Source organism: Helobdella robusta (assembly GCF_000326865.2).
Source record: "Helobdella robusta unplaced genomic scaffold HELROscaffold_75, whole genome shotgun sequence".
In the NCBI taxonomy this organism is placed as follows: Eukaryota; Metazoa; Annelida; class Clitellata; order Rhynchobdellida; family Glossiphoniidae; genus Helobdella; species Helobdella robusta.
This window is the reverse complement of record NW_008705426.1, coordinates 214,764-236,535: the sequence shown is the minus strand read 5'-3', so window position 1 is coordinate 236,535 and position 21,772 is coordinate 214,764. Positions and strand designations below refer to the sequence as shown.

At 36.6% G+C, this 21,772-nt stretch overlaps 3 protein-coding genes across 3 annotated transcripts; all 3 read right to left on the bottom strand.

The window, feature by feature from the left end:
* Nucleotides 1–5,337: 5,337 nt before the first annotated feature.
* On the bottom strand, nucleotides 5,338–9,318 carry HELRODRAFT_186162 (hypothetical protein). The gene is made up of 15 exons (XM_009031524.1): nucleotides 9,171–9,318; nucleotides 8,875–8,927; nucleotides 8,614–8,703; nucleotides 8,420–8,528; nucleotides 8,206–8,348; nucleotides 7,922–8,043; nucleotides 7,709–7,844; nucleotides 7,402–7,541; nucleotides 7,017–7,113; nucleotides 6,611–6,718; nucleotides 6,396–6,526; nucleotides 6,023–6,257; nucleotides 5,775–5,888; nucleotides 5,495–5,657; nucleotides 5,338–5,456 (listed from the first exon to the last, which is right to left on the bottom strand). Exons 1-14 carry the CDS (start codon nucleotides 9,256–9,258, stop codon nucleotides 5,643–5,645), a joined length of 1,581 nt encoding a protein of 526 aa, XP_009029772.1. The 5' UTR covers nucleotides 9,259–9,318; the 3' UTR covers nucleotides 5,338–5,456; nucleotides 5,495–5,642.
* A 1,012-nt stretch (nucleotides 9,319–10,330) lies between these two features.
* On the bottom strand, nucleotides 10,331–14,507 carry HELRODRAFT_187587 (hypothetical protein; the record flags this gene model as incomplete). The annotated part of the gene is made up of 13 exons (XM_009031523.1): nucleotides 10,331–10,453; nucleotides 10,682–10,804; nucleotides 10,943–11,042; nucleotides 11,315–11,448; nucleotides 11,719–11,858; nucleotides 11,995–12,058; nucleotides 12,186–12,311; nucleotides 12,520–12,654; nucleotides 12,764–12,949; nucleotides 13,119–13,184; nucleotides 13,630–13,809; nucleotides 14,256–14,331; nucleotides 14,491–14,507. The coding sequence occupies 13 exons, from the start codon at nucleotides 14,505–14,507 to the stop codon at nucleotides 10,331–10,333; spliced, it is 1,470 nt and encodes a 489-aa protein (XP_009029771.1).
* Nucleotides 14,508–16,577: 2,070 nt separating this feature from the next.
* Nucleotides 16,578–19,437, bottom strand: HELRODRAFT_181731 (hypothetical protein; the record flags this gene model as incomplete). The annotated part of the gene is made up of 5 exons (XM_009031522.1): nucleotides 16,578–16,724; nucleotides 16,794–17,097; nucleotides 17,250–17,487; nucleotides 18,422–18,506; nucleotides 18,874–19,437. 5 exons carry the CDS (start codon nucleotides 19,435–19,437, stop codon nucleotides 16,578–16,580), a joined length of 1,338 nt encoding a protein of 445 aa, XP_009029770.1.
* Between the last annotated feature and the right edge of the window lie 2,335 nt (nucleotides 19,438–21,772).

The following is a 21,772-nucleotide window of genomic DNA, read 5'->3' as shown; positions in this document are numbered from 1 at the left end:
CGGCAGTGGCGCCTGCAGTTGTTGCTAAAGTTACTCCTCAGCCATTAGCAAATGCAGTGGTACCATCGAGTCCTACCGATTCAACTGCTCCTACAATAGGTAGTTACGCTACGGCTACTAACGTGACTACCAAAATTTCTCTGGTGAGGGGTGTGTCGACGAGGCCTGTACCCAGAGCTGGAAGGGTAGTTGTGTATAGAAGAATTGGCGAAGATTACAAGATACTGGACTTTGACGATGACAGCTGCCTCGATGATGATGATGATGTTAACAACGTGAGAGCTGATGCGTTCGTGAGTGACGCCGAAGGTGTGCGTCGTGTAGGAAGAGACACTCGCTGGCCCACTACGACAACGACGACCAGCCACTGCGTCGATGGCAATTATAACTACAGCCTGCTCAATTATGAGGAAGCTGATGTTGATGGCGTTGCTCCTAGAGATGGGAGGGGCATCGATGAAATGATTGGCAGTGTTCGGAGGAATGCAAGAGCTGTCACGGACATGCAGAATGAACATGTTCACAATGACGACGACGATAATGTTGCTGATGATGATGATGACGCTAATTTGGTCTGCAGAAGAGACCCCAGACTAGCCAGGAATCACAGCAAGAATAATATTAATAAAATGACAAGCAACAACATCGTCAGTGGCAGTAGTAGTAGTAGTTCTAATTATAATAATGATGGTGATGTTATTAGAACGGTGGTTTCAGTTGAACCTGACAAGGGCACAGAGGGTAGTAGTGGTGAGCCCCTTGCGACGTTTGAAACCACGCAACAGCAACAGCGCCTGCAACAAATACACCAACAACATCACACAAATCAAATGCTCCTACTTCAACATAATTTCCCAACAGAACCGCAACAACCGCAGACACAGGTTCAACAGAAACAACAACTTCAGCAGCCACAGATTTCACAAAAACAGCAGCAACTGCAGCAACTTCCTCAGCTACAGGTGCAACAGTCAAAAATGGATAGCGAAAACCGTGCAAAGAGAAAGTTAAGCGATGGTAACGTTGAAAAACTTGAAATGTCAGCAAGCGATGAAGGAAAAATTAACAGCGTAAGTAACAATGATAAAGATGTTGAGTCATCTGGAGCAAAAAGACTCATATTATCATCATCTGCAGCAGTATCATCAACTTCATCATCGTCGTCATCATCGTCATTGTTATTACTAAAGAAACCATTGTTATCATCTTCACCTTCCTCTTCATCACCTTCATTGAAAACATTTTCATCAACTTTATCATCAGGCCCGGCCCCATTATCACCGTCGTTTTTAGCTGTTCCATCGTCACAAATTTTCTCATCAGGGTCACCATTAAGACAGTCATCACCATCGAAACCCCCATTTTCATCATCTTCATCATCATCCTCATCATCATCACCATCATCATCATTAGCAGTAGTAACAATTTCTCTGTCATCTCACGCAACATCAGCAGCAACGACAACTTCATCATCATCCTCCTCATCATCATCATCCTTGTACTTTGATGAAAGCTACCATCAGTGTAGGGAGTGTAGCAAGTATAGGATGTCTATGGAGAGTTACCTGGACCACTTGCATAATGAAGACCATCTCAAGGTACCCACCTACCTACCCACCTACCTACCTACCTACCTACCTACCTACCTACCTACCCACCTGCCTACCTACCTACCTACCTACCTACCTACCTACCTACCTCCCTACCAATAGATGCGATGTTGTGTGTGTGTGTGTTTGTGTGAGTTTTGACATCATGCCATAATATTTGATTGGTTGGTGCTTCTGCAGTGAGGATGTTGACAATAAAAGCGGTCGTCATCGCTGATTGGGAATTAACCTGACGATGAAAAAAACGATGGAATAAGTGAATATATATAGATGAATGAATTAGTGAATGAATGAATGAACGAATGAATAAATGAACGAGTAAAAAATTAAATAAAACATTAAACAACAATAACAGAAAACTAAGAGAACAGTTGCTTACAAAATAATGGATAACTTTGACTTCACTACGATTCACAAATGCAAGGGAAGCACGACCAGAATTAAGGGTTGGTTGGTTGGTCGGTCGGTTGGTTGGTTTGTTGGTTGCCTGGTTGGCTGACTGGCTGGTTAATTGACGTATTGATCCATTGACAAGAGCAAATGATTCACAAACAACAACAGCAGCAGACACATACAGAGCATTCAATCAACCCTTACCCTAATGGCCTACTCAAACTGAATCACTTCAGGTTGTAGTCAGCTCTTGCCTGTAACAGCCGGCTACTATTGCCTACTATGCTCAACTGCTTACTGCAACAAAAGCGCACTGCTGTCTCACCTGATTACGAGAGATCACGAATTGAAATATAAGGAATTTGTTAGTCATCTCATTCTTCTTGCTGTTGTCTTTCTTGCCGTTTTATGTTCGTTGATAATGCCAAATTTACAATAACGTGCAGAGAGCAAAATGTGTTGAAGATAAACAGAAGAAAATTACCTTCACTACTTCCTCAGCTTCATCTACCGCTGCGTCAACAGCAGTAGTGGCGTCATCAACAGCAACAGAAGTTGTAGTAGCAGCTTCATCATCTTCATTGTCGTCAACGTCATCATCAATGGCAGCTGTATCGTCGGCAATAGCGACTTTAGCTGCCATAGCAGCTAAGATCAAATTACCGTCATCATCGTCTTCCTCTTTATCATTAACTTTCTCCTCAACTGCACCAACAGCAGCAGCAGCCATAGCAGCAGCAACTACAATGATGATGACGTCAACATCACTTTTTTCATCATTTCGGCAGCCAACTTCCATACTGAGGACATCAGCCATGACATCAGCCATGACATCACCGGCAAAGATCTCATCAACGGTTACATCATCGACAACAAGAACATCTGCAATAACTTCAACGCTAACTTCGGCTCCACAAAATCTGAGGTCTATCTTCATGATGTCGTCATCGTTTCCATCATCATTGGCAACGACGACAACAACAACAATGACGTCATCATCATCTTTTGTAGTAACTTCAGCAGTAGTCACGGTATCAGCAAACACATCAGCATCATTGCCATCTAAGTATGACGATGCAGATTGTAATAATTTTAGCAGTATCGATGATATGAACACCAGCTCTAGTGATAATTATCCAGTTAATAATGATTGTACTGGCAGTGATGGAGTTGCCAACAATAATCATGATGTTGGGCATGAAAATGGCAATAATAAGGATGGTGGTGATGAGAGGGCTAATGTTGGTGATGACGATGCTGATGATGCCGGTAAGTGCGATGTGGATGATGCTGAAGAAGATGATGATATCTTCATCATTGAAGCCGACAACGAGTTGATAGTCATTGACGATGATGATGATAAAGTTTCGGACAAGGTTACAAATGCTGACCGTATCATTGGTGGTGGCGGTTATAATGGAAATGACGAACTGGCTACGGTTACTGCAGCTCTCATTGCTGCTGCATCTACTAAAAGAGAATTAAGAAGCGTGCCACCAGAAAACATTGCACTAACAACAGTGGCATCAACAGAGGCTTCAAAGTCCTCAGCGGTTGTGTCGCCATCGTCTGCAGCTGCAGCAGCAAACGTAACTACTGCATCGACGTCAACTTTCAGCAATTTAGATGATAAAAATGTTATTAACATCATTCCAGAGAATGTAAGTAGTGAAACTAAGAATTTAGGCAAGAAGAGCGAAGGCGACCTAGACATGAAGCTCTTAACTGAAAGCATTTCAATCAAATTGAATCGTTTCACTAATCAGAGAGATGTGACTTTTCAACAAGTGTTCCCGCTATGTCTTAAAGATAATGCTACTACTCATTTTGATTTTACTACTACCGCTACTACTTTTGTTGTAGCTGCTACTCCTACAGCTTCTACTGCTACTACTACTCTGACTACTACTACTACTACTACTGCTACTTTTGTTTCTACGTCTGCTACAATTATTGCTACCACTGGTAAAACTGCGACTTCTACTGTTACTGACTCAGCATTTGCAGCTAGTAATGCAACTGCTTTGACTGCTCCTAATTTCGCAACTTTTGCTGCTGATTCTACTACTACTACTACTACTACGTCTACTGGTGCTAATAAAAAAATATTGGCTTTGGGATCGTCATCATTGGCCTCCATCTCAGTTGCTTTAACAACAACAGCAGCCATAGCAGCAATGAAACTGTTAACACCAGCAGAAATAACAGCTACTACTACTACTACTACAACAGCCACATCGAATCTAGCTCCTACAATATCAACATCAATGTCATTGAAGCCAGCAACATTAGTGACGACATCGATTTCATTGAATCCAACTGCAACAACTTCAATCTCGATGAAACCAACAACAACAACGACGAAAACTCTTTGCACATCATGTCCCATATTGATACTGACCAGAGTAGCAACATCGGCAACAATGACTGCTTCAACTACACTGGCTGCATGTGGCAGATCATCAGCTATACCACCATCATCATCAGTGGCAGCAGAAACAGCTCTGATAAAGCCTGAAAACATAAAAACTGAAATCTCCACTGATGAAACTACACCACCAACAACAGCAACGACATCCACAGTAGCACCAAGCAAAATATCAATAGTTGCAGCAACAACAACAGTTACAGCAGCAAAAATTAACTGCTTAAAACGGAAATAGTTGACTACAACAACCAAAACGACAGCATTAATTTGGACGACAGTAGCAATGAAAATAGTTGTAATATTAATTAATAAATAAATAAGGCTTACCTCAACGATGTTCATACTTTCTAAATTGTATTATGACAGTTTTTTTCGCTTTGTGAATAATTAGTAGTAATAAGAATAATGTAATTAGAAAAAATCCGTGAAATTTATTTTTGTTTATTCTTTTGGGTGCTCATTTTTTGTTTCAATCTTCGTTTGAGAAAAGGCAAAATGTTGATTGCAAGAGGGTTAATGATACGATAGACATTTCTTTCTGGTTTCTTTTTCACTTGAAGATCGAGTTTTTCTGTTTTATTTTAGTCGTTTTTGTTTCTTTATTATATATATATCTATACACACGAATTTTCAAATCAATCTTCAGAGACCCAGTTCCCCCGAGGTAGGACGTATACACAAATTTTATTTAATTTGATTTGTGTTCTCGAGTTGGAATAAGTTTTCATTCATAGTACATGCACACCTGTACGCATACATTCATCAACTAATGAACTATTTCGTTTTTCATGTATCGTCTTTTGTTTGAAATTTCGCTTTCTTTTTCAAGATTTTCCCTTTTTGTTTCATTTTTTTGGTTTCAGTTTCAACGTGAAAAGTAGAAGCCGGCTGCTATTGCCTACTATATAACGGAGATAACCTCGTGAAAAAATTTTAATTTGAAATTTAAAAAAAATGGCCACAACAAGAACAAACACGTAGAAAATAAAACATTAAATAATGATTATCGTTCTCTGTATATATATATAAGTATATATATATATATAAGTATATATATATATATATATATATAAGTGAAAGCAGACGTTCATCTTAATTGGCCTATCGATTAACCAAACTAATTTCGTGTATAAAATATCGATAATTAGAGAGTTAGACTTGTATTTGTTGTTTGTTGCCGCTTCGTTAATACAGATTGAACATTATCAATGTCACATACAGATGACCTGCAAGTAATTATAAATTACAGTATCAGTTTATTCTATTATTTAAAGAAATTGTTTAGCTTGATTTATAAAAATGAACACACACACACACCCACACAGAAAGATAGGAAAACTAACAATATCATCAATTTTTAGGATACTCCTTACAGTCTCTGCAGCCAGGTGTATGGCACTTGTAGAGACCAACAATGGCTGTACAACATTCTCCTCCAGGATATTTGTTATGGTGCCCTAGAAAAGGTTAGTAGACATGTGCAAGTGTGTATGTATACTTTCCAAGTAGACAAAGCAACAGCAATGCACCTTTAACAATCAGTAGATCGAATTCAACCAGCTAGCCAAACACAAAAATCCAACCAACAGACCTTTCTGACATTAATTCCAGCCATCTTTTCCCCTCTGGCGTGTCTGTTTCTCAACTCAGTGACCGTTCCAATGGGATTCAAACCCGCATTTTCCGCCAGGGTGAAGGGCACAACCTCGAGCGCCTCAGCAAAAGCCCTGAAGCAGTACTGCTCCATGCCAACAAGAGATTCAGAAAGCTCCATGAGACGAAGGGAAAGTTCAATTTCTGGGGCTCCTCCCCCTGCTATGATTGCCCTGATTTTGCATTTTTATCATTATTGTTATTGTTAACATCATCATCTTCGTCATCAACAACTTCATCCTCACCGCCATCATTCCCGTGCTAGTCAACATTAGTAACCACACTCATCCCATGCCATCTTAATTACTGACTTCTTCTTGACGAGACACCTGATAACACAGAGGGCGTCGTGGATGGATCTCTCAGCCTCCTCCAGCACCAACTTGTTGGAACCCCTCACGAGAATTGTAACCGTCTTGCCCGCATTCTGTATTCCACTCACCTGTCATTGTGAATATTCATAGTTGTTGTGGTTGTTGCGCTTGTTGTCAAGTTCTGAAACACTAAACAAACAAGTATCGCTAACCTTAACCAACTTGCTGTCTCCAGCCTGAACTTCTTCAACAAGTTCAGCTGCACCCAACATGTCAGGCTGAAAGTGATCCAGACTTGCTATCGGTCGACAGCCTATCGTCTGTCAGGTTATTTATTATAATTAATAATATATAAAATTCACGATATGGTAGTACTTTGTTGTAAAAACTTCTGCAGACGACGATGGGATTGTCATCAATAGACGAAAATTTTGTTGATTAATTTTATAGAAAGGACACATCTTTACAAAAAAAGCACGCAAAAATTGTGGGGCAATAAACTTTTGTACTTTATATATGAGAACAACTCTAAGAGAGTCTGTAATAAAGAAGTTTTACGACAAGTTTTATAATAATCAAGATAATAATTTTGATCATTAAAATAATTCTGCTAGTAACCTTGCAGACGAACTCAATGTCCTCTCTTTCAACATCCTTCACAACCATAATCTTCTGCTTGGCAAGGAAGTGAAGAGCAAGATCATTCACCGCATCTCTGCATGCATGCATGCATGTATGTACGTACGTTTGTATGAATGAATGTTTGTATTACTAGTAATATGAGTTTGTATGTAAGAATGCATGTGTGTTGTTACTCTTATGAGTTTGTATGTATGAATGTTTGTATTACTACCAACATGAGTTTGTATGTCTGTGTGAATGTGTGTATATTGAATGAAAATTATAATAAAAGGATTTCCAGTTTCAACTAAAGAAAAAAAATTCAAACAAGCAGGAAGGGACACACACAAAAACACATATCCACACACACACACAAATAAACCTAAGAATAGATTTTTGGATAAGTAAGACATTACATCCGGCCTTCTTAATGTTCTTCACAATATTCAATATATACTGCCTCTCCTCTCTAAGCACTCTATCCATCTGGGTGTAGTCTGATACTATCACCTGATTCTCCATCTGATTACAAATTGGGATTGGTTTATGCATACATCCATACAAACGAAACGAAATTTTAACAAACATACATACATACATACAAACAAACAAACATACAAACAAACAAACATACATACAAACAAACAAACATACGTACAACATGTATACTAATATACAAACATACATACATCAGTCTTAGGGGGTGATATACAGAATTGTATGAGGCCAATCTTTGCTTTCTCAACTTTACTGGGACCGCCTTGACCTGCAGCTCGCTGGTTGAAGACCAATCCATCAATCAATTCTGTGTCTTCAATGGTGCCACTATACATATGAATAAATGAATGAATGAAAGTTAATGAAAGAAAGATTGAATGAATGAATGAATAAACACAACCAACCCGAGTTTCTGGATGATCTTAATGTCACGAAGGTCAACATTGGTGTCCTTGACAGGGTCAATAACCTTAAGAACTGCATCAACACAGATCGGGGAGAGAGTATTTGAGTACTGAGACACAACCTGAACAGCGAGACGTGGTGAAATAAATAAAAGATTATTAATAATTATAATATAATACTTGTGTGATGATAAAAATAATATTGTTTATGATTGAAGATAATCATAATAGGTAAAATGCGAAAAAACTAGTCACATCATTTTTTTCCTTAATCTCTAACTGACCTTAGAGTTAAGAGAGGTGGTTGCACTCTTAAGAAGAGATTCCCTGTCAGACAACTGAACAGGCATCGACATATTTTCCAAAATGGAGCAAGCCTTAGCTGCAGCTGACTGAAAGCATTCAGAGATTGTGGTTGGATGAATTCCTGAAAAAGTTGTTAGAGGATTTAGTGAAATGGTTATTCATCATCTTTCTTGTCATTACATTTTCACTCACCTTTCTGAAGCAATCTTTGAGCAGCATCGAGCAGACTCCCAGCCACGACAACAACAGTTGTTGTACCGTCTCCTGCCTCAACATCTTGAGCTTTCGAGAGTTCTACAAGCTATAAATAAACAAGTGCACGAGTAAATGAATTATCATCATCTCCTTCATAATCATAAAAAATGATTACAAAGTGACTGACAGACCATTTTAGCAGCTGGGTGCAGAACTTGCATCTGCTTCAGTATAGTAGCTCCATCATTTGTTATAGTGACCTCACCTTTGCCTGTCTGAATCTGAAAAAATTATTGAAAAAATTTATAGATAATAAATAAACAAATGATAAAATAATGATAAATTATGTGAAAAAAATATAATTAATGTGTGTAAGTGAGAATAAAGATTGGCTGATGATACACTTGAACGCCAAGCTGAATATAAAAAAGTATTTGATTCCGAAAACCCACCATCTTATCCATGCCTCTGGGGCCCAAACTTGTCCTGATGGCATTTGCTACAGCTGAATAAATATTAATTTGTTTAATTAAATTTAAAAAATAAATAATTTAATTATTAATTTATTAGTTATTATAATCCATAATTTGTAAAAATTTAATTAAATACAATCATAAATATTATTTTTTGTTTCAGATCAATATGATTGTATTGTAGTTTAACTATGTGTATATTGTATGAATGACAAGACATAAAAAAGGCATAGAGACCGAATTTAATTTATAAATTACGGAATACGATTTTTTACCTTTGGCGGCAGTAATGTTACTGTAACGGATCTGAGTGGGTTTATCTTTATCTTTATATCCGGGTTTGTTAGTTTGTACTCCAGGCATCTTTAGTAGGATTTTTGTTCAAAAACGATCAAGCAAGCTCCGGTCGAAAATGGGAAAAAAGCTAGCAAAGAGCTAATATTGAGATATCATTATGTTTGACAGTTCTATGTTCTTAAATCAAAATATAAAATTGATTTAGTTTCATATTTTTTGATTTATAAAATTGATATAGTTTCATAGCAAATATTTATTTTTATCAATTGAAAATAATTTTTTCCATAAATAAATATTATCGAATTTTGTTAAATTTTGAAAATTAAAAGTTTTATTATACTACTCATAATGCAATAAATTCTCTCAATTTTACACTTTTTTTAATGATTTAAAAAAATTTTTTTTTCTCGAAAATAGTATATTTGTACCTTCATTTAATAAATTAATAAAATGATGATGTATGCATGATGTTATTTGATTGATCGAAAGCTCATTTGTTAAATTAAGCTGCTGATTGGAATGATTTGATTTTCTTCAAAGACTGTCAAAAAATTTTAACTGTTCATGAGAATTCGATCATTGTATTAAAAAAATAACAAAGTGTTACGATTCAACTCATTTAATTACGTTCACACAGGCGATCGCAGAGAATATCTGATGAATTAACAATATCTGATAAATGAAACAATCATATCAAACAATTTTCAAACAAGTTGAACAAATAATTAAACGATTTAAACAATTTTTTGTTAATCAATTTAAACAAATTTTGTCTTCAAGCGATACTTCCAAACAATACAAATAGCCAATGGAATGATAAATGAACGTTTCTTAATTAGCAGTGAGTGTTTAGCACTGTGTGGTGATTTAATCAAAGTGTTGAATTCAAAACTATGAATTATTGGATATAGGTTTCGGACTGAATGCTATAAATAACAAAATTAAATAAATCTGCTAATTAAGTTTCATTAAATATGCGCAAATTCATAACGAAATTATCGAGTGAAGCTTCACCAAATGTGCTAATCAAAGAAAAAACATTTCAAAATTCAACTTCTAGAAATATTAAAAAATTCAAGACCAATATTTTAAAGTTTGAAGTTCGAGGTTCCGAATTCTTAAGGTCAAAGTTTAAAGATCAAGGCTGGGCAGCAGGAGCAGGAGATTGTTTCGAAGGACTTTTCGTCCAGTCGGTGTGCACAGGTTCGTCAGGGTGGTCACTACGTTTGTATGTGTGAGCCCCAAAGTAATCCCTCTGTGCCTTGCAGGAATTCGGGGATAGAGGGATGAATGATGAATGAATGAAATGATAGTTAGATGGATGGAACGGATAAAGTCGCGAATGGATGAATGAGTGGATGAAACTTCTAGCAAATGAAATTATTTTCAAAATGCTTCGATAACAAATGATTCAACGAAATTAAGTGAACAAAACGGCATCAACAGAAATTCAAAACACAAAAGGCAAATTTTAAAGCCGTCGTGTCACCTGGATCAAGTTAGCCGGCAACCAGCTCGATCTGTAGCCGTCAAAAAAAGCGAGAGCTGTACTGAAAGCTGGAACTGGGATTCCCAACAATACGCTATACGAAATGACTCGGCGCCAGGACTCCTGAAATTGGAAAAAATATTTTTTCAATGTTACGCTAATTAATCAATTAGTCGATTAACCGACAGATCAATTAATCAATCAGTCAACCAATCAATCAATAAACCAATCATTCATTCATTCAGTCAATCAGTCATGTACCTGACAAGAATGGACAGCTTCTGTGAAGAATTCATTGAAAAGCAGGTTGACGAGATTTGGCTCCCTATCGAACGCTCTCTTTATGTCTCCAAGAAATTTGCTGTTGAAAATAAATATTAAAAAAACATGATAAATACACATAGACACAAATACGCCCAAAGATATCATGATAAAACATGATAAATACACATAGACACAAATACGCCCAATGATATCCAGGCAAAAACACAGTGAAAAAAGACCCATGCATTGACAAGGACATGCCTAAACACTCAAACACACGCCAGATCACACAAACACACACATATGCACACACACATACATCGATACATCCCTACAAACACCACCACCAAAACATCCGCGACTACCCACCTTCTAATAATGCAGCCCCCCTTCCAAATGGTCGCTATGCCACCCAAATTCAACTTCCATCCGAAGGCGCAGTTCGTGTTCCTCATCAACATGAAGCCTTGCGAATAGGAAATAATCTTCGACGCGTAGAGTGCCTTGTTATAGATTTGCGATTTATTAGTATTAATTATTATTTTAGTAGCAGCAGCAGTAGTAGCAGCAGCAGCAGTAGCGGAAGCAACAGTAGCAGTAGCAGTGTCGTAGTAGTAAAAGCAGTATAATCAATTGTAGCGATAGCAGTACTAAGTATCATCGTCAACTAAAACGACGACTACTGATACTACAATTCCTATTTTAAGCAGCAGCTACTGCTATTATCACTTCACAATTATTACGTCACAACTACGTCAGCACGACGTCACAACCTTGCGGATGTCCTCTACGAATTCCTCTTTGGAGCAGGTTGGATAGTTGGATGTCAGGTTATCCGGGCCCTTCAAACACTTCGAAGCGAGCATCCTCTCTTCCTTCAATTCAGACAAACACCTCGCGAATACGGCTTCGCCTATTATTATTTGTTATTATTATTATTTAATATTATTATCATTATTATTTCTCATTATTATTATTTATAATTATTTATTAATATAACTATTACAACCAGTAGTTATTAAAAAAAAGTGAAAATGAAACCGACTGACCAACAAGAGTTAGGGGAATTCCGTATTCTAATGATGAGAGTGTTGTCCATTTTCCGGTTCCTTTCTGACGAATGTTTATGATAATGATTACCATAAATACTATCATCATCATCAAGATAATTACCATAATTACTATAATCATCATCATCACAATCATAATCATCATCATCATCATCATCCTCATTAACAACCTGTCCGGCTTTATCGACTATCTTATCAAGAAGTGACTGGTCGTCTTCGTCGTGAAATTTCAAAATTTCGGCCGTTATTTCGACCAAGTAGGACTCCAGTTCCGTCCTATTCCATTGTTCAAATATCTAAGATGTTTTTGTTCGTTCGTTCGTTTGTTTGTTCGTTCATTTGTTTGTTCATCTACGGTTTTGTTATAACCACCATCATCCTCATTATCATCGCCGTCAACATCATCGTAATTATTATAATTATTATTATTCATTATTATAATTATTATTTATTATTATTATTTATTATTATTATTTATTATTTATTATTATTATCATTATTAACCTCGCCAATGGCGTCGTTGTTGAGTTTGAGGACCTGCTTCATGATGTGGTAGGCCTCGCTGATCAGCTGCATGTCGCCGTACTCGATGCCGTTGTGGACCATCTTCACGAAATGTCCGGCCCCTTCCGGCCCCACCTTATTTTGTGTTTTTGGTAGTGTTTGTGTAACGGACACACAAACAAACGAACGAACGAACGAACAAATGTACTAACAAAAAGCAAACAAACGAGAAAAAAAAACCAACCCATTCACAACACGGAGCGCCGTCTGCCTGTGCTGAAATGGACTGAAAAATATTTTTGATCAGGGGCCAGGCCTCGATGTTGCCCCCTGGCATGAGGGAGGGCCCATGGCGAGCCCCCTTCTCACCCCCACTCACTCCACTACCGACGTATAGCAACTGCTTGGCTTTCAGCTTTTTTTCTCTTCTCTGTATAGACGAATTTTAGGTTCATTATTTGTTTAAAGTAGGTCAATTCACTTATATTTTAATAATTTTAATAACATATTGTGATAATAATTATAACGTAATATAATAATTATTCTTATTATGAATATTTAAATGAAATGTTTTATAGAAAAAATTTCCACGTAGAAACCGTGGAGTCGATGTATTCCGAGTTGCCACCATCAATTATGACGTCACCGGGCTCCAGTAGCGATACCTTTCATAGATTGGTTGGTTGGTTTGTTTGGGTGATTGATTGGTTGGTTGGTTTGTTTGGGTGATTGATTGGTTGGTTGGTTTGTTTGGGTGATTGATTGGTTGGTTGGTTTGTTTGGGTGATTGATTGGTTGGTTGGTTTGTTTGGGTGATTGATTGGTTGGTTGGTTTGTTTGGGTGATTGATTGGTTGGTTGGTTTGTTTGGGTGATTGATTGGTTGGTTGAGTAATTCAATGACTGATTGTACAGTTGATTCATGTTTGATACTCCATTATAAACGATTAATTAGCAAGCTTACAAACAATAAATAAACCCTCCAACAAACCGACCAACCAACCAACCAACCAACCAACCAACCAACCAACCAGCCAGCCAGCCAGCCAGCCAGCCAACCATCCAGCCAGCCAACCAGCCAGCCAACCAGTCAACCAATCAACTAACTAACCAATTTCGACAATACTTCATCAACAGCTGTCCCAGCTTTAACTAACAGCATCACAATTCTGGGAACTTTTAGGCTATCGACCAAATTTTTTAGGGTGTATGCCACCATGAAATCTTTTCCCTTGCCCTCTGCGTTCAAAAACTCTTTCGTCTTATCCGAAGTTCGGTTGTAGATACAAGTCTGTGCGTGTGTGTTTGAGTGTGTGTGTGTCTGTGTGTGTGTCTGTGTGTGTGTCTATGTGTGTGTGAGTGTATCCGTGTGTGCGTGTTTAAAAGATTTTTATTATAAAGATAATTCATGTATGAGAAAATTTGTTTAGTGCACGTCTTCTTGTTTGCCTGCTTTGTAGGCTAGAAATGAGAAAGGGAGAAAGAGAGAAAAGGAGAAAATAAAGAGAGAGAGAGATAGAGAGAGAGAGAGAGAGAGAGAGAAAAGAGAGAGTAGTGAAAAGCCTAACTGATTCCAACAATACTTAAAAATGTGACCTTCAAATTGTGGTGGCATTCTTGAAAGTGCAACTTTAAACACAATATATATGACAGCAACATTAATACAAAAACACACACAAACACACACATACACATACAGACACACACACACATACAGACACACACACACATACTTACGACGAAACCATGTTCTAGAATATTCAAGGCGAGGTTCTGTCCCATGACTGCAAGACCAACGATCCCAATATCCGCTCTATTCCATCATCACATACAAAGTTATATCATTAGTACACTATTAGACAGAAATTCTTCACATATTAACAATTGTCATTAGTATAACTAAATTATATTAAAACAGTTATTATTATTATTATTAATTAATTAATTAATCAAATATAACAGCTAGTACTACCTCCTGCCTTCTGCCATATTAAACTTGACCGGCCAAAACAATTTCAACAAGTTTTTAAAAAAATTTATTTTCCTTTTGGAAAGAGCGCCAAAAACTTCTGAACCGGAAAAGGAAATGGATAGATTTTGCAATAATTATCTAAGTAGGAATGGGCGGATATACAGATAAATAAACAAACTAAATTAATGAATTTTATTGTAATATATTAACTCGTGTTGTCTAACGCATTTTCAACATACAGACACTCAAAAACACACATACAAATATGTACAGACACGTGCATACATGCACACACACACACACACACACACACACACACACACATACATACATTATGAATTTATTTATACATATGTCCAAAACACATGTGTATTTAACACTAAAAGTTAATCACATTTTTGCTTGCGCGGTCTGACGTACATCAAGCCTCGTCTATACACCGTCTTTTGATAAATTGAAAATTTTTTTTAATAATTAATTTAAAATATTACTAAGAAATGAATTTATTCTATAAAAATGTTTAATAATAATGATGAGTTTAATAAATAAATGAAATTGATCTAAAAATGAAGAAAAATTAAAAAAAGTTTGAATTGCTTTCAAGTTGGCGAAAGTAGTTAAGATGGGTAAAAAATTGTTTAAGGAAATTTAAAAGTAAGATATCAACCAATCACAATTAATTTAAAAACATACCGACCAATGACATTTTATCTAACAAATTTCAATCGATAATAATTCACATAATAAAAACTAATTTAGCCAATAGGCGTAGCTCATTAACTCATCTCAGGCAATCAAATCACGGGATTCCAGTATGCGAGCGTTCATTGGCTGAGAGATGACGGCAATGGTGGGGGCAGGAAGTAATGTTTGTGATGTAATTGGTCGATTGACAGGAGAGAGGGGTGGCCAAATTTGAAACGCAAATGAACGCTGAATCGTGATTGGTTGAGCCGTCTGGCGAGATGTAATTTAATTGGTTGTTTAGATCGTAAAAAATGTTACTGCTGTCGTTGTTGTTGTTGTTGTTGTTGTCATGAGGTCTTGATAATGATGACGATTGATTGCTGAAGTTTAGTACGGATGAATTTTGTTTGTTTAGGCACCTGAATTGGATGGATTGATTGGATGATGAATGAAAAATGAATGAATGAATGAACGAAAAAATAAATAAACAAATACACGGACAAGTTTCTACTTTTACCGACATCGTCATAAACATCAATTGACGAAAAACAAAGAACAAAAAATTCTAACATTTTCCTCCCTAGAAAGATAAACACCAAAGATAAGCAAGCCACCAGCACGCCAATCAGCAAGCCCAGACCTAGAGCCCCCAGCAAACCTTTCAAAATCACGTGACGATTTAATTTTTGGCTTCCGCCATTTTCAAATTCTATGACGTCATCGCCGTTTTCACTGATGATGACGTCGTTTTTGTTGTTGTTGTTGTTTTGTTTGACCGCTGTTTTTTGATTGGCTGATTGGGTGTTTGAATTGAAAAGATTGTCGTCATAAAAATCGTCATCACCATCTTCAACAACAACATCAACAACAAAAGCAACATCGACAACAACAGCAACATCATCAACAACAACAACATCATCAACACCACCATCAACAACATCAACAACATCATCAACAACAACACCACCATCAACAACAGCAACAACAAGACCTCACCTTCTGAAGGGCAACCTCCTAACTCACCAATCCACCTATCGCCCCGACAACTAACGTACCAGGCTCCCTGAGTGGCTTCACATTTCACCATGACGTCATCGCCATCTTCCCCGTAGAGATATCTCTCTCTGGAGGAAACCATTTCTTTTCTCCCACTTTCGCTTTCCATTTCGTTGCGTTGGAAATTACCAGAGGTGCTCGTATTAATTGAGGTATTATTTAGTTTCGTTTTCGACTCGGAGAGTTTCAATTTCGACTCGGAAAGTTTCGGTTTCGATCCGGATGTTACGTATTCGACTGAATGGCCAGTCGAGATTGAAACACGTGGACAGTCTAGAACTGATAATGAAAATGACAATAATAAATTAACGATCATTTTATTTCAACGGTAGAATAAAATCAAATTAAAACGTTAAACAATCCAATTCTGAACTCATGCCTCTATATGCGATCAGGTATTCCGAATTCATTTGCTGACGAGTTTCTTGGTTATTATTATTTTTATTAACATTATTATCATTGTTACTATTTGCAGAGGCATTATTTTTGCTCTTGTAAAAGAAGTTATTGAAGGGGTAATTATTATTAATATCATTATTACTAGATTTACTATCACTTACCCTATTGCTATTATTATTATTATTGTTATTATTGTTGTTGTTATTATTATTGTTATCGTTGTTGTTGTAATATTCGAACGTGATGACGACCTTATTGTAGCGAGTTAGGTACAGTTCTACCTCTCTCTCGCGTTTCATCTTGCACGTCTCAAATTCAACCTTATTATTATTATCATTATTGATGTCATTCTTATTGTTGTTGTTGTTGTTGTTTTTGTTGTTGTTGTTGTTGTTGTTGTTGTTGTTACTGTCTGTTGTTGATGTAGTTGTCGACTCGATATCTTCAAGGATTACGGTGGGACAACTATCAATTCAAACATTCTCATTGTTATTTGCTTCGTCTTAATAATAATAATAATAATAATAATAATAACAATTAAAACAACAATAACAACAACAACAACGACAATTTTTGACAGAAATGAGGTTAAAACGTAAGCCCGAACTTGAACTAACCTCTCGCTGTGCGTATGATCATGGTGGTTCAAATACCCGACATGTGACGACAACGACGAAGATGTTGTGATTAAATAGAGTTGGATTCTTTGTCCGGGTTCGGCGGTATATTCGTAATAATCGCATCTCGATATTTTATTATTATTATTATTGTTGTTGTTGTTGTTGTTGTTGTTGTTGTTGTTGTTGTTGTTGTTGTTGTTGTTGTTGTTGTTTGGACAAGAGTTTCTCTGCAGTACTGAAAATCGTTTCGTAAATAATATTGCTACAATGGAAATAATATTACTCAAATACATACATACATACATACATACATACATACATACATACATACATACATACATACATACATACATACATACATACATACATACATACATACATACATACATACATAAATACAAACAAACATACAAGCAAACAAACATACATACAAAAGATACAAAAATGAAAAGTTAGGAACATATATATACAGCCGAATGCCATGCCAGAAAGTAGTTTAACACTGATGGAAAGGATTGTATGATTAGAAGAATGGTCAGACGGACGGAAACTCATTTATTCATTCATCCATTCATTCATCCATCCATTCATCCATTTATTCATCCATCCATTCATTCATCCATTTATTTATTCATTTATTCATTCATTCGTTCATTAATATATTCATCAATTTATCCATACATTTGTTTATCACTTTAATCAATAATTCGTTCAATTATTCCTTTGTTTGTTCGTTCACTCATTCACCCACCCACTCCACTCACTCTCATTCATTAATTCATTAATTCATTTATTCATTCATTCATCCACAAATCTGTCAATCCATCCATGCATCTATCAGAGGAAAGGTTTGGGTGAATATGACATAGTAAACACGCACATGCATACTTGCAGTAATTCGCTTCGTTTGTTGAGCATGATGATGATGACGACGACGATGATGATGGTGATGTTGATAATGATGTTGATAATGATGATGATGATGTTGATAATGATGATGATGATGATGTACTATTCATGATGAAGGTTTCATCATTCCCTTACAAGCTCTAAATTAATCACAACAACACAATCATCATCACCATCATCATCATCATTACTATCATCATCATCATCAATATCATCATTATCATCATCACCATCATCATCATCATCACTATCATCATCACCGTTTCGACATTGGTAGTCAGCTTGCAGGAAGGATGCATAGTCCTTGTTACATGGCGTCACATCCACCAACTCTCTCACACTCACCTTGAAAGTTGTTGTTCGGATTCGGATTATAATCTTAATTCAGTCAACCAACCAACCAACCAACCAATCAATCAACAAATTAATCAATCAGTCAACCAATCAGTCAGTCAAATTCTGTAAAACCCGATAAAATTCTTTAAAATTCACTTTGTAAAACGCTATATAACTGTAAAACCCTGTAAAACCCTTGAAATATAGAATAAGGGTTCGGAATCGGGTTTCATAGAGTTTTGTGGAAGTTAACAGTGTTTTAAAGACTTCTACAAGTTTTGGAGAACAAGTTTACAGAGTAGCCAACCACCAAGCAGCCAACCACAAAGCAGCCAACCACCAAGCAGCCAACCACAAAGCAGCCAACCAACCCAACCTTACAGCTTCTCCTACCGGTACAGAACTGATCGAAGACGGCCAAAACGTCATTGGCACAACCGATCTCCAGCTGGCTATCAACACAACGACCGCTTCGCATTCTTCCGTACAATGCTTTCGTCATTATGACAACATTGTTGTTGTTGTTGATGTTGTTGTTGTTGATGTTGTTGTTGATGTTGTGGTTGCTGGAGTTTGTAGTAGTGATGATGCTGTTGCTATTGGTGGTGGTGTTGTTGTTTATATGTTTGTTGTTGTTGTTGTTGTTGTTAAAGTTGTTTGAGCAATCTGCGACGAAATGCTCTGTTAGACAATAATCTTGAGATTTTATTTGGTACTGATGATGTTGATGTTGTAGTTGTTGCTGATGTGGCTGTGGACGTTGTGGTTGCTGCTGATGTGGCTGTGGATGTTGTGGTTGCTGCTGATGTGGCTGTGGACGTTGTGGTTGCTGCTGAAGTGGCTGTGGACGTTGTGGTTGCTGCTGACGACGATGACGCTGTTGAAAGTTTGACAAATGAGTGGCATGGTGTTTTTCATCGCCGTGAATTATTTTCTCCATATTACCTGGTCACACGTAAGGATGATGACGACCGTGATGACGTCGTTGTTGGTGATGATAACGATGATGATGACGATGACGATGATGATGACGATGATGATGATGATGATGATGATGATGATGATGATGATGAATACCCTGGACAGTAATTACGATGTGGACGGTGAGGATTGATGATGATGTTTCTAATTAAAATTGAGGCCATTATTAATGATGATGACGACGACGATGACGACGCTGATGATTATGATGACGAAGTTTGTAATTAGCCAATCAGTTAATCAATTAATCAATCAGCCAATCATCAATCAGCCACAATCAACCAGCCAGCCAATCAGATAGCGAGCCAACAACAACGGCAAGAAGGGCACTTAACAACTTTAACACGTCAAGCTAATAGACAAATTATGACATCGCTAGTGACGTAACGCACCACGTGACCTCCACTCAGTGCAAACACACACACACACACGCACAAACACACACACACACGCACACACGTATACACATTCGTGATGAAAACAATTACAAAGCTCTAGTTTCTATTATAATTACAAGACCGTATAATCATCGTTAATAATAATAATTATGATGATGATGACGATTACGATCATCATCATCACCGCCACCATCTTCAACATCGTCATCATCATCATCACCATCTGCAACATCATCATCATCATCACCATCTGCAAGACATACATTCAGAGAGTTGCTTTTATAGTTCTGGCAATGATAAGGTACATGTGACGTTCGTTCGTGTAATGAAGTACATTGTAGTAGTAGTTGTGGTAGTTGTGGTAGTAGTAGTAGTAGTTGTGGTAGTTGTGGTAGTAGTAGTAGTAGTTCTGGTAGTTGTGGTAGTAGTAGTAGTAGTTGTGGTAATAGTAGTAGTAGTTGTTGTAGTAGTAGTTGTAGTAGTAGTAGTAGTGGTAGTATTGGCAATCGTAAAAGTGGTAACTTCGAATATTTCAACGACTAATTTTACATGATCTACACTACAGCATTGATGATGCTACCGATGAACACACATACACACATACACACATACACACGTACACACGTACATACATACACACAAATACAAACATACATACATACATACATAAACATACTTACAAACATACAAACAAACAAACATAACAAAAGAAAGTAATTCAATAAAAACCAACCCTGCTCAATCAGCGTAGTGGTGGTGATGATGATGATGACGGTGACGACGGAAGTCTTGATAATGATGCTCCAGTCCATAATTAATTAAGATTTATTTTTAATTATTTTCTCAGTCATCGTAAATCCTAAAAAAAACATTTTAATACGTAATTTTTTCTGGTTTTTATCGTTGTTGCTGCTGTTGTTGTTGTTGTTGATGATGATGATGATGATCACGTTGATGACGTCACTGATGACGATGATGGCGGTACTGTATGGTTTTCAATTAAAGCTTTCTTCAAACACACTGAAACACTCGAAGACACTGAGGAATTTTAATAGGAGGAGTGTTGTCACTTTTGAAATTTTAAAAACTCAATAGGAGAAATAAATAAATAAATAAATAAATAAATATATATATATATATATATATATATATATATATATGTTACATTAACAACAAAACATCAACAAAAACATCAACAACATCAACAACATCAACAACAACAACAACATCAACAACAACAACATCAACAACAACACAAACCAAACCATTCTTCCTAAGATGCTCCGAACACCTCAAACGTTCCTAATATACAATTCAAGTGTATAACACTCCCATATATACAAACAAACAAACACATACATACATACATACATACATACATACATACATACATACATACATACATACATACATACATACATACATACATACATACATGCATGCATGCATACATACATACATACATACATACATACATACATACATACATACATACACTCATTATTTCTTTTATTATTTATTTTTCCATTTAATTAGGTAAATGATTTATGTGTGAAATTAATCAATATTATATCTCTTTCACATCAGATCTTAATAAGTAGTAGTGGTAGAAGCAGTAACAGCAGCAGCAGCAGCAGTAGTAGCAGTAGTAGTAGTAGCAGCAGTGGTAGTAGTAGTTGTGGTCGTTATCATTATAAGGATAGATTAGCATTGCATCTCAGTGTATTAACGAGGTGACAAGAAATTTAAATGCTTTCTACATTTGTTTGTCTTTGTTGTCGTTGATGATGATGATGATGACGACGATGATGATGATGATGGTGAGGTGATGATGATGATGATGATTATGATGGTGATGACGATGGTTTTCTTATTAATGATATCCAACCATCAAAA

Excerpts from the sequence above, each read along its gene's own strand:
- HELRODRAFT_186162 (XM_009031524.1), bottom strand. The coding sequence starts at position 9,258 with ATGCCTGGAGTACAAACTAACAAACCCGGATATAAAGATAAAGATAAA. Across the intron at positions 8,704-8,874 it reads CCAGAGGCATGGATAAGATG|ATTCAGACAGGCAAAGGTGA; the intron begins GTGGGTTTTCGG and ends TAATTTTTTCAG. Across the intron at positions 8,529-8,613 it reads TGCACCCAGCTGCTAAAATG|CTTGTAGAACTCTCGAAAGC; the intron begins GTCTGTCAGTCA and ends GTTTATTTATAG.